Source organism: Peromyscus eremicus, chromosome 12 (genome assembly GCF_949786415.1).
Source record: "Peromyscus eremicus chromosome 12, PerEre_H2_v1, whole genome shotgun sequence".
NCBI classification, from domain to species: Eukaryota; Metazoa; Chordata; class Mammalia; order Rodentia; family Cricetidae; genus Peromyscus; species Peromyscus eremicus.
In genome coordinates, this window is record NC_081428.1 from 58208982 (window position 1) to 58225929 (window position 16948).

General features: G+C 38.0%; 1 protein-coding gene across 1 annotated transcript in view; it reads right to left on the reverse strand.

Annotated features, from left to right (window-relative positions):
• Positions 1-360: 360 nt before the first annotated feature.
• Positions 361-16948, reverse strand: part of Kpna1 (karyopherin subunit alpha 1) — a 72701-nt gene continuing 56113 nt past the window's right edge. Inside the window, exons 11-14 of the mRNA XM_059277871.1 lie at positions 9688-9813; positions 7794-7921; positions 4093-4271; positions 361-3818 (exon numbers count right to left, since the gene is read on the reverse strand). Coding sequence (XP_059133854.1) covers positions 3631-3818; positions 4093-4271; positions 7794-7921; positions 9688-9813 — 621 coding nt within the window. The 3' untranslated portion in view covers positions 361-3630. The remainder of the gene's footprint in view (positions 3819-4092; positions 4272-7793; positions 7922-9687; positions 9814-16948) is intronic.

A 16948-nucleotide genomic window follows, 5' to 3' on the forward strand; every position in this document is an offset into this window, starting at 1 on the left:
ATTACTTTTAACTAATTTTGGATGATGGGAAAAGGTAACCCAAAATATTTCCCAACCATGCAAATAGACAATGTTTACTTCAAACAGAAGGAAAGGGTCCTACTAATTTGAGATGTCAAAATGAAACTGCAAATGAGATAATTTTCAAATGTAGGAGGTAGCACACAGTTATGTACGTATCCTGAAAGGAAGCAATACCCTTCTCAAAAAGCAATTCCTTTTTCTTATTGTACATTACTAAACAGAATTTCCAACTTAAGTAAAAAGCTTTAGCCTCTGAATACAGCTAAAGCAGCTTGCTTGTTGGTGTGACAATTTTCACAAAATTAATCAGAGATAAAATAAATCCCAAAAAACCTGTTTTACAATGCAGCCCCACGTCTTGGGGTCAAACAGCTGAAATGTTTATTTAGCACTACAGAAATCAATCAAAGTTGCCGGTAGGTAGTCATGTACAACAGAGAGTTTGGTTGACAAATTATACTTACATATGTTTTCTTAGGCATAATCAGCAGCAACTGGAATAATTCGTATTTATTATGGACAGTAAGGCTGAAAAACACCCAGAGTCCAATAGCTTTGTCTGGTACACGGAAGAAACAACCCTAGTGCAACAGTTTCCAGCAGGGGACTATTGATGAGGGCAATAGAAAAATGGCTGATTGGTGACAAGAACAAAGTGTGACAGAGAACTATGTCTCCTAATCTTTCTCTTTCTAGCCAGTATCTGTACTTTCTGGGTTATTTCTCCATTCAATCATATCTACCTGTTGGTCCTTTAGGTTCCAAATACCTACACCTCAAATTCTCAGAATGCAACTTTTTTAAACCAAAGTTCTCAGTATACAATACATACTTGAAAAGTCTGAAGGAAGACTTTGCCTTCCAGGGAAAGGTAAAGAAAACAAAGCCACTTTGCCCTGATCACTATCTAAAAACCCTAAGAGTTTTCTTGTGTTATAAATACTAACATGCTTTTGTAGTAAGTAACACCTTTCTGATAAAAAATATTCAAAAGATTAAACTAAATCAATAAGACTTTGCCAGGTGAAGGACTAAAAATAGGACTTACAAGTACCCCTTAAAATTCCACTTGTATTAAAAAACAAAAAAAGTACTCAGTTCCAGAACATCTAAATTTGCTGGGGTTTAACTTTAGCCAACTCCTATCTTTACATTTAATCATTTTACTATAAAAACAAAGTTCGGAATATTTAAGGTTCATGAACTTCTAGGGTCAAGCTTAAGATAAATCTTCTGGTTTAGATAAAACAGATTGCACTAGTTAATGGATCTGACCTCACTGGGTAACCCGAAAATTGCTACAAAAGTTCCAGCTGTATGTTCTTGGTAAGGTGGGGTGACAACTCTGTGTGCTTTGTATTTCTTTTCATTCAAACTCGTTTATAAGATGCAAAGGTTTTAACTATCCAATAGAAGGTACATAATTTAAAACATTCTACAGAAATAACGTTACCAGTAATGTACAATTAAAAAAAAAAAGCCACAAAAAAGTCAAAGCTAAAAACAAGATTTTTACTATGAATCAGTGCTTCTATTACCCTTCTGAAAGAAGTGATATTTTAATGTGATGTAAAGGCAACATTGAAAGTTCATCTTTAAATTAACCACCTAATTTATCCCTAAAATTACAAAGAAATCAGTCTTGTACAGGTCAAGTTCAGTAAACTAACAGGTTCTCTCAGCACAAAGCAGCACTAGAAAACAACAGGACAGATGGGAGTTGACTAGTTTTGTAGTGCCTGCTCCATCAATACAAGACATCAGACGGTATCCATCCCAGAGCACAGACACGATTAAAGACTAGGGCAAGAATGTATCACACTCTTAGCTAATAAATGTCCTTTGTCTCTGCAACTTTCTAGTTTGAATGAAATTAATTTTTCAAAGTAAATCGGGTCATGTAAGTTGGCTGTTTAAATAACATCATGATGAGGTATGAAAGTTCTGAATATCCCTTACATTCAGCAGGATTCACCAGAGATGTGCAATAGCTTGTCAAGGGCAACTCCCAGATAGCTTTTATACTTTGGGGTCACAATGAATTCTAGAAGAGTAGTCTAAAGAGATTTAAAAGGGTATGCTCTGAAACAGACGGGAGCAACTTTTCCTTCAGAATTCATTTTGAACAGAATATCATCAAGAAAAGCTCTTCTCTGATAGTGTGTCCCAACATTGAGCCAAGACGGCCAACTAGCACCGAGAAGTCGCATTGAACTCATTTGCAGTTCTCTTGGCAATTAAACTTTTTTTGTTGTTTTTTCCCCTTCTAGTCCAAGCACAAATGTGGATCAGTGAACACAGTACTGGAAGCGCCATTTGCAAGTACATTACAGTCATCATTAAATAAGTAGGAGGTGGGCACTGTTTTTACTTGGGGAGGTAGGGTATTAGTAGGAGATGAAATAAAACCAGGGAACACACTGAGGTTATTAGAAAAAGGTCACTGCCCTTTTAGTCTAGAGGTCATATTGAGGAGACTGTTATGCTTTTAAAGATAAGGATGCTGCACTGCAGGATCATGTATGCAGCAGGAATACATTAGAATCGAGCTGCACTTGACTAAGGAAAAAAATCCCTAAGTAACATTTAAATACGTGTTATCTGCCAGTCACAAAGAGGAAAGCACCTAGGGTGAACTCCAATTTACCAGGACCTTGATCAGGACCACAAAGCCTGAGTATCTTTTGTAATGCAGAAACACAGCCTCTAGTCACACTGGTTTAGAAAAAGTGATGGGTTCTGTGTTCTTCTGACTCTTTAATGAATTTTAGAACATGATTTTACTAAGGACTTTTATCTTCATACCAGTGTTAAAACTCAACTACTTCCAAATCCTAAGAGACATAAACCAAAGAGAAGCAGAAGCCATACACATTAATCTGTGCTCCTCTCTTTCTGCTTTAAGGGAATCTGCCAAGCCAGTATCACATTTCAAAGTCAAAGTATTAATTCTTCAGCATTCCTGACAACTAGAAGCACATTCACTGAAGGCTGAAGGTGAGGGAGTGGATGGTTTAACTTTAATATCTGAAGAATGACTCCATTAGAGGAAAGAAAACCATCCCATCTCATAAGGATTAATGCAAATTTGGCTAAAAAAGCCACCCGGTACTCCAAAGGTTGGTTCACTGTGGAAGAACTCGAGAAGAGTACTCTGATGTACACACAAGTCTAAGTATCTCCCTTGTCCAAGCAGTTGTGTAAAATTCAAGATAAAGGTTTTAGTTTTATCTTTTAATGTCATTTTCCCCACTATACGGAATGAGGAAGAGTCCTCTTATTTTCCCCCACAAAAAAGGGAGCCACATTAATATGTGTATATATTCCCATGACTCTAATATAAGTGCGGATCTCCAAAGCTTAGGGATTTTTCCATAAGAAGAGTGGGCCGTTCTGGTTACCCCTGTAATAAAAGGGTATTCCACCACAGAGAGCCAGAGGTTTTCCAGATGTGTGTAAGAGAGCAGGTGCGCAAGGCAAGCAAATGAGCGCAAACAGTATTATGGAAAACATTTGAGAAATTAGCTCCATGAGGACTGTGGGCTCCACAAGAGGACTTGACTGGGTAGCCTGGTCTGACACAGGAACAAGAAAGCAGAGATTGCTTCAAAGCTGGAACCCTTCCATAGGAGCCTCACACTGCTGGAAGATGTACTGCTGCTGGCTAAGGTCAACCTGGGGTGTAATGCTGCTGTCCTCATCTTCGGTCCCAAAGTAATGCTCAATAAGATCAAAAGCCTTTTGATAGATCTCCTGGTTTTCATGACTCTGCAAGAACTCTATTTTATCCAGACCTAAAATGAAGAATAAAGAATCATTCTTGAAAATCCAGGTAACTACATTTTCAAGTTGACTTCTTTGAAGTAAACATTCTCACTTACATATCTTGTACTGCAGTTGTACAGAAATGATCACTACTACATCTGAACGCTAATATTATAAATTAATGTCTTAGCAACAATTCTGTAACAGTCCCTTTATCACCAGTGTCTACTATATTCATGTCTTTAGATGACTACGACTACTTCTAACTCTCAGCCAGAAGCTGCACCAATCAAAGTATCTCACCATATGCTTCTTCAATCAAAGCACAGTAAGGGTTAATGCCTGAGCCGTTCCTTTTGGCTTCTTGTTCTCCAAGCCTCAGGATGTTCTCCAAGCCATTGAGGGCAACTTGCACAATCTTTGAGTCCATGACAGTGAGGAGATCACAGAGTGGCTTGATACAACCCAGTTCTACTAGGTACCTGAATCAACAAAAAGCACAATTTAGTCATACAAAAAACTTAACTGTTAACATTTCTATCAAGCTGTGAGGTATCTTCAAGCTTGTAGAAATAAAAATAAGAAACTGTCAACTATAGCACTTTAGGGAGGAAAGAGTTTATTTGGTTTACACATTCCAATTATAGTCCATTACTGAGGGAAACCAAGGCAGGAACTCAAGAAGGGCAACTGGTTTGTTGTTCAGCTACCTTTCTTTTTTCTTTTTTCGAGTCGTTTTTGTTTTTGTTTTGTTTTGGTTTGTTTTTGGTTTGTTGTGCAGCTACCTTTATTATACTACCTCCCAGGACCACAGTAGGGTGGACCCTTGCCCATCAATCATTAATCTAGAAAATGCCACCCAGGCTTGCCTACAGACCAACACAATGGAGGCCTTTTCTCACCTAGCTTAGGTCAGGCTGACAGAGAAACTAACTAGCACAACAGGAGTGGTGACACACGTCTTTAATCTCAGAATTAGGAGGCTGAGGCAGGTCCACCTGTGAGGCCATACGGGTCTATATATGGAGTTCTAGGCCAGCCAAGGCTACACACTGCCTCAAAATAGTAACAATTTTATTTCATTGATTGACTGATTGGAGGTATGTGTGCCATGGGCTGCAGGTCGAAGACAGACAAAGTCTGTGAGAGCTGGCTCTCTACTTGCACAAAGTAAGTGCCGAGAACTGATCATCAGGCTTGAGAGCAAATGCCTTTACCTGTTCAGCCATCTTGCCAGCTCCAACTAAAAAATACCAAGTCAAGTACAAAACAAAACAAAAACCACCACCACAACAAAAACACAACAAATTGCATTATCTAGTAACATCCTCCTGCCCATCTTCATAATTTTTGTACTGGGAAAGAAACAGGAATTCTTCCCACTTGTATGAGTGACTCATCAAAATAGTAATGTTTTGTTTTTCCTTCTTTCTTTTGGTTTTTTTGAGGCAAGATTTCTCTGGGTAGTTCTAGCTGTCCTTGAACCCTCCAACCAGGTAGCCTCAAAACTCAGAGATCTGTAAAGGCATGCACTACCACTGCCCAGCTTTTTTCCTCATTATTCACATGGGAGTTATTCCAAGAAGCATGTTTTACACGTATATGGGTACACATAAGGGATGGGGACATATATGTGTCCAGTGAAGGTGGAGGTACAAAGCTGATGTTAGGAATATCCTTGATGATTCTTCCACATTATTCATCAAAGCAGGTGCCTCAACTCAACACACAGAGCCTACTAATGTGGCAAGTCTCACTAGCAAGCACGCCCAGGGGATGATCTCTGCCTTCTAAGGCTGAAACAGCAGCTGGACCACCAGACTTATTTAGCACTTACTTGGTGCCAAACAAGGGCTTTAACCACTAAGCCATCTTCCTCACCCCAAATAGGACATGGAGTTTTGATGAGATAATGTCATCATTATTTCTATATGTAGTCACACTTCTCAAATACAAATTGTGTGAACTAAGAATGAAACACATGGAAGGACTCTATAGCTATTAATTTCTTTTAATTACAGCAAGATTTAACATGTAATCCAGATTGAGTATAATGGATGAGATATAGACTACTGTGTCATAGTCACACCAGTTATTCATGCACTCCCCTATCATTTCAATCTCTCAAGTTGTATATGGAAAAATAAGATAACTGATGTAGCTGAAACTTGTGTTTGTGGAACTTGGTACTAGCCTTTATTTTCTTTCTATTCTATTTTAAACTTAAAATACAAAGATAAATCTCTAGAAGTGAGAGAGAACAATTAAAATTACTAACATCATGAGGTAAAATGAGAAATCACTGCTGACGACATGAAGATTAAGAAAATCAAAATCACCTGGCAGTGGTGGCGCACGCTTTTAATCCCAGCACTGGCAGAGTGAGGCGGATCTCTGTAAGGTTCAAGGCCAGCCTGGTCTACAGAGCAAGATCCAGGACAGGCACCAAAGCTACACAAAGAAACCTTGTCTTGAAAAACCAAAAAGAAAATCAAAATCCTTTCTTGATTATTAATCTAAAAAAAAGAAAACTTCACAGCAAACCAAGGATAGAGGGAATTCGATAAAGAACCTTAACAAGAACTATTCAGCTAACATCACACTTAAGAACAAAGATAAAGATTAAGGAAGGGGTACTCTCTTACTACTATTGCTCGTTACAAGTAATTCCAAACAGTATTTTTTTTAAAGAAATAAAACCTATATAGACAGGTATGGAAGCAAACTCTATTTCATTGTTTTGTGTGTGTGTGCTGGTGGTGGTGGTGGTGGGGATTGACCAAGACAAAAAACAAAAAACTAAGCTGGCCCAAACCAGCCTGGACAGTAAGTAAAAAGAATCTATAAAAAGCTAATACACAAATTTAATCTTTATATTACAGTAATGACCATAATATCACTATGGTAGCATTAGAAAGCAGTATGAATCCCTGTACTCTAGAGGCAAAGAAAGGCAGCTCCTTGAGTTCTAGGCCAGCTTGATCTACAGAGCAAGTTTCAGCACAGCCAGGGTTACACAGAAAAACTGTCTTAAAAATGTAAAGAAACAAAATAAGACAAAAAACTGAATATGAGAGGCTACAGAGATGGCTCAGCAGTTAAGAATGATGCTGCTCTTCCAGAGGACCCAAGTTCTATTCCCAACACCCACATAAGGCAGCTCACAACTGCCTGTAACTCCAGCTCTTGGGAATACAAAAGCCTCTTCTGGCCTCCATGAACAGGAGGCGTACACGTGCACACACGTACGTACATATACACACACACACACACACACACACACACACACACACATACACACACACACAAATCTTTTTTAAAAACTGAAAGGGAGAGAAGGAAGACAAGTTTTAAAAACTCAATGTAGCCACTGCAGAAATGGCTCCGCAGTTAAGAGCACTTGCTACTCTTATAGAGGACCTGAGTTTATTCCGCATCACCCATGTCAGGCAGCTCACGACCACCTCTAACTCCAGTTCTCAGATCTGATTTGTCTAGCCTTCCAGGCACTTGCATTAACACACATAGCCACACTCTTACACATATGAATTAGAATATTTTTTAAAATAAAACTTAAAAAGAATAAATGTACTTCTGAGTCTAATTAGAACACTGAAAACAATTTCCCAAAGGGTCAGACTTAATTGTTCATAGTCAAGAAGTTCAATTCTTTTTTTTTCTTTTTTCTTTTTTTCTTTTTTTTCCCCGAGACAGGGTTTCTCTGTTAGCTTTGTGCCTCTCCTGGAACTCACTTGGTAGCCCAGGCTGGCCTCGAACTCACAGAGATCCGCCTGGCTCTGCCTCCCAAGTGCTGGGATTAAAGGCGTGTGCCACCACCGCCCGGCTTAAGAAGTTCAATTCTTACTGAACAAGATTATCAATCTTTTTTTTTTTTTTTTTTAAGGTTATATATTGGGGGCGGGAGTTCGGGGGTGGTGGGATGGGGGTGGGGTGTTAAACTTGTTTTCCTTTAATTTGCAAGACACTTCCTGGGTAGCACTTACTTGATCTGCTCAGCTGACCCTCCAGAAGTTGCATTTGTGATGGCCCAAGCAGCTTCTTTCCTTGTCCGGAACTCAGCAGTTTGCAATATACTAATGAGAGCTGGGAACATGTTAGCATCTATCACAGTCTGAAATTGAAGACAAAGTTAAAAGGACAAGGAAGTTACACTACTTTTAAAAATATTACTAATGATCACTATAACTTGCTTTGTTTCGGTTGGTTTTTGAGACCAGGTTTCACTAATTAGCTCTGATTAGCCTGGAACTTGCTATGTAGACCAGGCTGGCCCTCAGAGTTCCATCTGCCTCTGTCTCCCAAATGCTAGGATTAAAAATATAACTTTTGAATTAACTTGACAAATGATGTTTGTTTTTCCTATTACCATTTTTAATTTTTATTTTATTCATTATTATTGTGTAGGTGTGAATGCATAGGCACAGCATTGATTTTCTCCTTCTACCATGGGTTCTGAGGATCAAATCCAGGTCTTTTGGTTCACTCTGCAATGTTCTCACCTGCTGAGCCATCCCACAAACCCTGTCATCTCCTCAAGAGGCTTATAATTAGTACCATGGATAGTACTCTTATGGTGTCTGTGGTCTTAAGTCTCATCAGGACAGAAGAGATGTTTAGTGGAAAAAAGCTCTTGCCACACAAGACAGGCAAAGAGTTATAATTCCTAGAAGCCACTGGAAATGTCAGACGTGGTGGCAAGCTCAAAATCAAAGTCACAGCATGTGCCTACTGGAATATGACACAAACAGACATACAATTAATAAATAAAGGTGAAATATATTGGATGCCCTGGGCCAGGAAATGATGCACGCCTCGAGAGGGAGAGGCAGACAGAGCTCTGTGCATGTGATGCTAACCTAATCTACATGGTGAGCTTCAGTCCAGCCAGGCTACACACTAAGACCTTGTCTCAAAAACCCCAGTGTTTTAATGGCATACTTTTACATTTCACTTACATATTATCACTAGCCTTCCTTATATACTTTCATACTTAAAACTGGCCCAGAAACTTAAAAAGGGGGGGGGGGGGATTCTGCAAAAGGGTATATTTAAAGAAAACAGACCCTCCCTGGTGGTATACATATTTAATCCTGGCACTCGGGAGGTTAAAAAAAAAGACGGATCTCTGTGAGTTCTAAGGATAGCCTGGTCTAAACAGTAAGTTCCAGGCCAGCTGGGGTTACAAAATGAGACCCTGTCTCAAACAACAACAAAAGGCCTTCAACAGTCCATGAAAAACTTACACAATCTAACACATGACTTCACTGGAAAATATAGAAGTAAAGCCAACCTATTTAGCACACAGTCCATCCAAACATTTTGAAAACCCAGAGACTTTTTTTTAGATCTTTGACAAAAATCATCAAACTTTAAAGGTAAAGAGAAAAATGCATGGTCTATGCATCAAAAAACTAACATTACAAGAAAGAAAATTGGGGTTGGGGATTTAGCTCAGTGGTAGAACGCTTGCCTAGCAAGCACAAGGCCCTGGGTTCGGTCCTCAGCTCCAAAAAGAAAGAAAAAGAAACAAAGAAAATTGAGACTGAAAGAGTGGCAATGGAAGTTAACAGTTTTACAAGAACAAGGAAGACTGTATTTTAACGTCTTAAACCAAAACAACTTCACTCATCATTAAAAGGGTAGGAAAGGGGCTGGAGAGGTGGCTCAGCTGTGACTGACTGCTCTTTCAGAGGATCTAGGTTCACTTCCCAGCACCCACAGACGGCTCACAACTGCCTTTAACTCCAGTTCCAGGAGATCCAAGGGCACCGCATGCACAGGACATACATACAGTTAAACAGATACACACACATAAATAAAATCTTTTGAAAATGTAGCTCACATATAGGGATAAAAAAGCAGGTACTATGGCATTACCTGGATCTGTGCCCTATTTCCAGCTGTAATATTAGATATTGTCCAACATGCTTCCTTTTTGATAGATTCCTTTGGGCTACTCAGCAAATGTAATAAACTCTGAAGAGCTGAGCAATTCAAAATTACCTGAAAAGGAGGGGAAAAAAAGGTATTTAAGTTTTATTTATGGCATAGTTCCAAATATCATTTTGTTTTGGATTATTGTTGGTTTTTGTTTGTTGAGGCAAGGTCTTATGTAGCACAGGCTGGCCTCAATGTATACTAGATGATGAGCTTGAAATCCTGGATCTTCCTATGTCCATCTCCCAAGGGTTATAAGTAAATCTTTAATGCAACAAACATTATTTTTGTCTCGTAAAACAAACACAGAGAAACCCTGTCTCAAAAAACAAAACAAACAAATAAAAAGTTAAAATAAACTTATTTAACTACAAATGTAGGAGGACAAGAGAACTCTAGAATTAAAACAAATAACTTTATATACACTGTGTTTTTAAATTGTACTTATTCATGGGAAGCACATGTGTGTGTGGGCTCAAGCATGCCACAGTACACATGGAGGTGAGAAATGTTTTGCAGGAGCTGGTTCTCTCCTTCCATCAAGTGTCCTAGGAATCAAACTCAGGCCACCAGGCTTGGTGGCAAGTGCCATTACCATTTGAGCCAATGTACTAGTTCATTAAAAAATATTTAATGCTAGTCTGAAATACATTAAAGACTATGAATCTGGTTTCATTGTGTACATTTACAACACTGTGACATGTGGTAGTACACACACATACGCAAACATGGGAAGATCTTGAATTTGAGCACAGCTTGATCGTTATAGTCATACTCTGTTCTCAAAAACAAAACAGAACAAAACCTGTAATACACATCTACAATGAAGTTAGTATTAAAAGCTATAATATGGGCTGCAGTGACGGTAGCTCAGTGGTTAAGAGTACTTGTTGCTCTTTCAAAGGACCCGGGTTCAATTCCCAGCACCCACATGGTGGCTCACAACTATATTCAACTCCAGTTTTAGGGGATCTGATGCCTTCTACTGGTTGTCACATGCACCAAGCTTATATATGGTACACATATACACATACATAAAATAAAAAGAATACATCTTAAAAAAAACAACTACAATTAGGGGCCAAGTATGGTGGCACACCCCTTTAATCCCAGCACTTGGGAGGCAGAAGCAGGTGGATCTCTTCTGAGTTCAAAGCCAGCCTGGTCTATACAGAGAATTATAGGCTAGCCAAGGCAACATTCTAAGACACTATCTCCACCAAAAAGAACAAAAAGGGGAGGGAAACTCTGTTGCTAGGTCTCTGATGCTGACTAACACCATTCTAAGTCTTTGGAGGCTAGTTTCCTAGGACTCTAACTAAAATTATAAAGTTAAAAATCATTAAAATGGTGGTGAGAGTTCAAGAATCCATCACTGTACAACTGAATAGACTCTATTCCAGAAATAGAGGCAAGTATTTATGAAGAAATAAAATGAAAGGTAATCCTTTTCTCCTCTAATTACTGGTAGTTTTGCTTAATATCCAAGTAAAATAACCCAAATAGAAGAAACACATTCTTTAAAAAAAATAAAAATAAAAAAATAAAAAATCTGGGTGGTGGTTTACCTTTAATCCCAGAACTCGGGAGGCAGAGCCAGGCAGATCTCTGTGAGTTCAAGGCCAGTCTGGTCTACAGAGCAAGATCCAGGACAGCCACCAAAACTATACAGAGAAACCTCATCTCAAAAACAAAACAACAACAAAAAGCACATGAAATAAAAATAAATTTAAAAAAATACACAAAATAGATGTATAAAAAACTAGAATAAGAGTTCATCTTAGTTGTGTAAGTTAAAAAGAAAAAAATAAATAGAAAATTTCATCACAAGTAATAAAATAAATGAAAACTAAAACAATGTAGCAACAAGCAAAACTTATGGCTGATAAAGTGTCTTTTATTTAAAAAAAAAAAAGAAAAAGAAAAAAAAGAAAAGAAAAGAAGGGCAGAGATATACTTCCCACAGTTCTGGAGGCTGGAAAGTCCATAGTCAAAGTATAAGGGACCTTCTTACTACATCCTCCCGTGGAAGAAGGCTGAAGAACTAGTGGGGACAAACATTCTGTCCTTACACAACAGAAAAGCAGAAGAGTGCATGGAACTTTCTAAAAACAATTTTGTCACAAATATTAAGTTTTTATCTTATAAATTTTTATTATAAAAATCTTTGAAAATAAAATAAACATCATACACCAAAATTAACCAGATCTAATTCTATACATCTTAGTGTATAGAATTAGAACAGCCATTCTGAAGCTGTGAAGCTTCGTGGTGGATTTTATACTTTCTCTACTGGTTATATTATTTGCTCATCCACCACCAAAAACCCATGACAAAATTAGAACTTGATAAACAAACAATTAGCTTTATAGCCTCTTTCATAACTGGTATTTGAAAAGCTAGATAACCCAGAAAAGGAATTTCTAAATGTATATCATTAACCAAAATTAAACCCTGAAGATATAAATAACAGACCCATTATGAGCAATCAGAATGAAACTGTTAATAAAAGCATATCTTAAAAAAAAAAAAAAAAAAAAAAAAAAAGCCAGGACCAAAAAAATTCCCAGCTGATTCCTATCAAACCTTGAAGGAAGGCCTCATACCAGTTCTTTACTTGTTCCATAAAACAAAAAAGAACACTACCAAATTCATTCTATGAAGCCAGTATTACCCTGACACCAAAATCCAGGTAAAGACACTATCAAAAACAAACACAACAAAAACAAAAACCCTATAGACCAATTTCCCTGATGAACACAGAGGCAAAATTCTTAATTAAAATACTTGCAAACCAAATTTAAGAACACATTAATAAGATTATATATTATGACCAAGTGGGCTTTATCCCAGAAAGGCAAGGTTGATTAACATATATAAATCAATAAATGTAATACACCATGCAAGTGAACTCAATGACAGAAACCACACAATTATTTCAACTGACTTTGAAAAAGCATTTGGCAAAGTTCAACATCCCTACATGCTAAAAGTTCTTAAGACTTTAGGAATAGATGGCATATACACCTCAAAATAATAAAGGCTATATATAATAAACCTATAGCCAACATTATAGTAAATGGAGACAGAGCATTTCCTCAAAAAGGAAGAATGAGCCCAGCGGTGGTGGTGCATGCCTTTAATCCCAGCACTTGGGAGGCAGAGCCAGGCAGATCTCTGTGAGTTCGAGACCAGCCTGGTCTACAGAGTGAGATCCAGAACAGGCACCAAAACTACACAGAGAAACCCTGGCTCGAAAAACCAAAAAAAATAAAGGAAGAAGACTGAGACAATATGTACATCCTCCTCTTTCTTATTCCACAATAGTGCCCAAAGTCTTAGGTAAAACAAGAAAAAGACTTAAAAGGGATAAATACAGGAAGGGAAGAAATCAAATTATACCTATTGTAGACATGATTCTGGTTTGATTTTGTTCTTTTGTGTTTTTGTCTTTATTTTGTTGTTTTGAGACAGGGTCTTACTGTGTAGCTCTAACTGGCCTTCATTTATACCAACATTCTACTCTCAGAGGTAGTACGAAAAATATTCCATTCAAAATAACCCCCCAAAATTAAGTATCTAGGAATGGATTTAGCTAAAGAAGTGAAAAACCTCTACAGTGAAAACTTTTAGACAATGAAAAAGAAAATTCCAGAAGATATTAGATAATAGAAACATATGCCATGTTCCTGGATTGGCAGAATATTATGAAAATAGCTATACTGCCGAAATTAATTTGTAGTATTAACATAGTATGCTGGAGGCTATGGAAATAGATAGTAGATAGCAATTGAGAATTCAGGTGTCGACCCACCAGATAAATAACCCTCTGATGGAGGAATCTTGTTAAGCAAGGCTTACAGGACCACAGACTCTGAAAACTGGTTCCTTTGTCTGTAATTTTTCTCATGTGCCACTACAACTCTTCCCTAAAAACAGCTACAGGTATTTTCCCCACTGCTTGTGTGTTTATCTCGTGAATATATTTCATCTACTGAGCACACATATCTGTGGATGGTCAGGAAGATAATTTCTGCTTAAGCTGTGTAATTTTGATGAATAGAAATACTACTAGCATATTTTTCATTACTCAGACTGACATAGGAAAATGATAATATTCTCAGCTACAAAGTCAGCTTTTTTTCAAATCCAAAATAAGTTGCACCTGGAGATGAACTGCACAGGGCAAGTTGCCAGGTGTCTGTTTGCTGAACCAAAGTCAGGCTGATAACATCAAGACATAAAATCCTTGAAGCAATTGGCTTTCTGCACATACTCCTAATCTCAAGGTTCAGCCAACTAACTGTTTATTATTTAACTCCTGAATTTCAATGTCACTGTCTGGAAACCCTAACCACTCAGAGCTACATGCCCGCTTTACTCACCATGCCTGGTCAGTGCAACCTCCCTAGCCTGATAGAAACTGTGAGACTTATGTGTTATTAGAATGGGTCGGACCTGGTATTATATAACTCACAATTGTCCAGAGTTTGGTTGTTGAAGGAGGTGTGTGTAGAAAGAGCTATGTAGAGAGAGCTGCTGTGTAAAGAGTTGTGTACAGCTGTGTGTAGAAGGCACGGGTGTGCAGACAGAGTTGTGTAGAAAATGAGTAGCTATGTAGAAGAGAACTTGTGTAGCTATATAAAAAGAGATGTAGAAGAGAGATGTAACTGTGAAAAGAAAGATGTGTATGTAGGGCAGACGTGTGTGTAGAGGAGAGTAAGTGAGTGAAGAGTGAGTAAAGAGTGATATAGTAGTGTGTGAAAGAATGTAGCAGAGTAGAGAGAGATGTAGAGCTATGAAAAAAGAGATTAACTGTGTGTAGAGATGTATGGCTATGCAGGAGAGAGATGTATGTACACATATAAACAGAGGTATGTAGTTGTATGTAAAGAATGTAGCCGGGCGGTGGTGGCGCATGCCTTTAATCCCAGCACTCGGGTGGCAGAGCCAGGCGGATCTCTTTGAGTTCAAGGCCAGCCTGGTCTACACAGTAAGATCCAGGACAGGCTCCAGAGCTACACAGAGAAACCCCGTCTTGAAAAAACCTGTGTGGAGACAGATTTTCAGGGATAGATTTTTTCAAGATAAAGTAAAAAAGAAATTACCATCAGAGAGTGTGTGTTGATTTAGTGTGATAGAAAAGTCTAGCCCTTGCTACATTCATGGAGTTTTTTGTTTTTGTTTTTTTCCCCTGCATACCCTGGAGGCGGTCCTGGAGCACGCTCTCCCAAAGGCTACCGATAGTAGTATCTAACAATTTTTCCATGTAATTGTTCACAGCTTTAGAAAAAAACAATATAAGAGTTCATATGGAACCAAAAACAGACCATAGGTAGCCAAAGCAATCCTAAGGAGCAAGGAAGAACCCTGCTGGAAGTATTACAGTATCAGATCTCAAATTACACATCTACAGTAATAAAGACAATCTGGTACAGAACTACCATGTGACACCTCTAATTTCATCCTTAGGCATATACCCAGAGAACACCATACATACCCTAACATAGAGAGATTTGCAGCCCCAAGTCTATCACTGTTTTATTCATTATAGCAAAAAACTGGAATAAACCTAGTAGTCTATTAGTAGATGAATGGATAATGAAAATTTTGTATATATAAGAAATGGAATACTATCCATCTTTCAAGAAAAATAAAATTATAAAATTTGTAAGGTAACGGATGGGCTTAGAATATATGATATTAAGCAAGGTCACACAATTTCAGAAAAGAAAAAAAAAACAAATATTCTCTCCCATATGTGGGTTCTAGCCAATAATTTATGTATATATGTAAACAAATGTGCATGTGGCATAGTATAACATGTTGAAAAAAAGAACAAGAAAGGTTAAATATTGGGGATGAGGAACGACTGAATGAAACTAATGGACCAACTTTCAAATTTACCATCTGACACAAATAATTCTAGCTATCTGCCCAGAAACAATTACAAAGCTCTAAAAGAATAAGTGAACAACAGGAGAGGAATACACAGAGCTGCAGAGACGTATACAAACTGCAAAAAATAAACATGTTGAAAGTGTGTATGAGGGATGGGGATTGGTAAGAATTCCATTAATTGTTAATACTGGCAACTCTAGATACTAGGGGGGGAAAAAGATCATCAAACTGCATAGAGATGTCAGAATATAACTTTTTTCCCCCCCAAGACAGGGTTTTCTCTCTGTAGCCAGGGCTGTCCTGGATCTCCCTCTGTAGACCAGACTGGCCTCACACTCACAGAGACCCACTGCTTATGCCTCCCGAGTGCTGGGATTAAAGGCATAAGCCACATCACCGTCCAATTACACTTTTATATAATTTTTAAATTTTTAAATACTAAAGAAGTGATCTAGAAAATAAACATGTTAGGAATTAAAAAGAATACATGGAGAAGGGTATTCTAGAAAACCTTTATGAAAAAAAAAAAAAAAACCTTTATGGAGGGGAGGAGGTCTAGGCACATAGAACTTCTTAAACAAAGAGGGAGAACACTGCACAAAAAGGCTGGAAATGGTGGGGTATGGGTAGACAGACTCCAGAAGGCACCCCAGGAACAAGAGCAGTGACTAGGAGTAAGGAAAGTTTATACTCCCAAAATAAATAGGCTCCAATGAAGAATGAAACTTAAAACCTAAGTTAGGAATTCGTTGGGTTCTCTGTAAGATACTAAAGAAACTGTTTCTAAGAGGAAAATACACTGTTAAAAGGTCATTGGAGGCAGTATTGAGACTTCATAATTGATGCTGTGGAGCTGTTCCTCATGAGGCTCCTGAGACTGTGGTGTGAGTGGTACTCAACTCCCGGGAGGAGACTCTGTAAGTGGTGTATGTAGCTTCCAGAAAATGAAGTAGTTTTCCTGAGTGTCAATGATACAGCTGTAAGGCACCCATGTTCCTGTAAGTAACCCCACAAAACCCAATGTTTCCCTATGCCTGACTTGGAAAGAATCCTTTCTTTGGTCTATTTTTACCTTATCTGTGGTATGTGTTTCTATGCATCTCCTGGCCAAACAGGGAAGAATAAATGGAGAGGAATAATGATTTAGAAAGAATAGGAAGGTAAATCAAGTAGACATGGCAGAAAAAAAAAAATCTCTTGTGTATAAGAAGACAAGGACGAAAATAAGGTATAATTTATACATGGTTCTAACAATAAGAAAAACCAGTAAGATTTGATGAACTATGCAACTGAGCCAAGA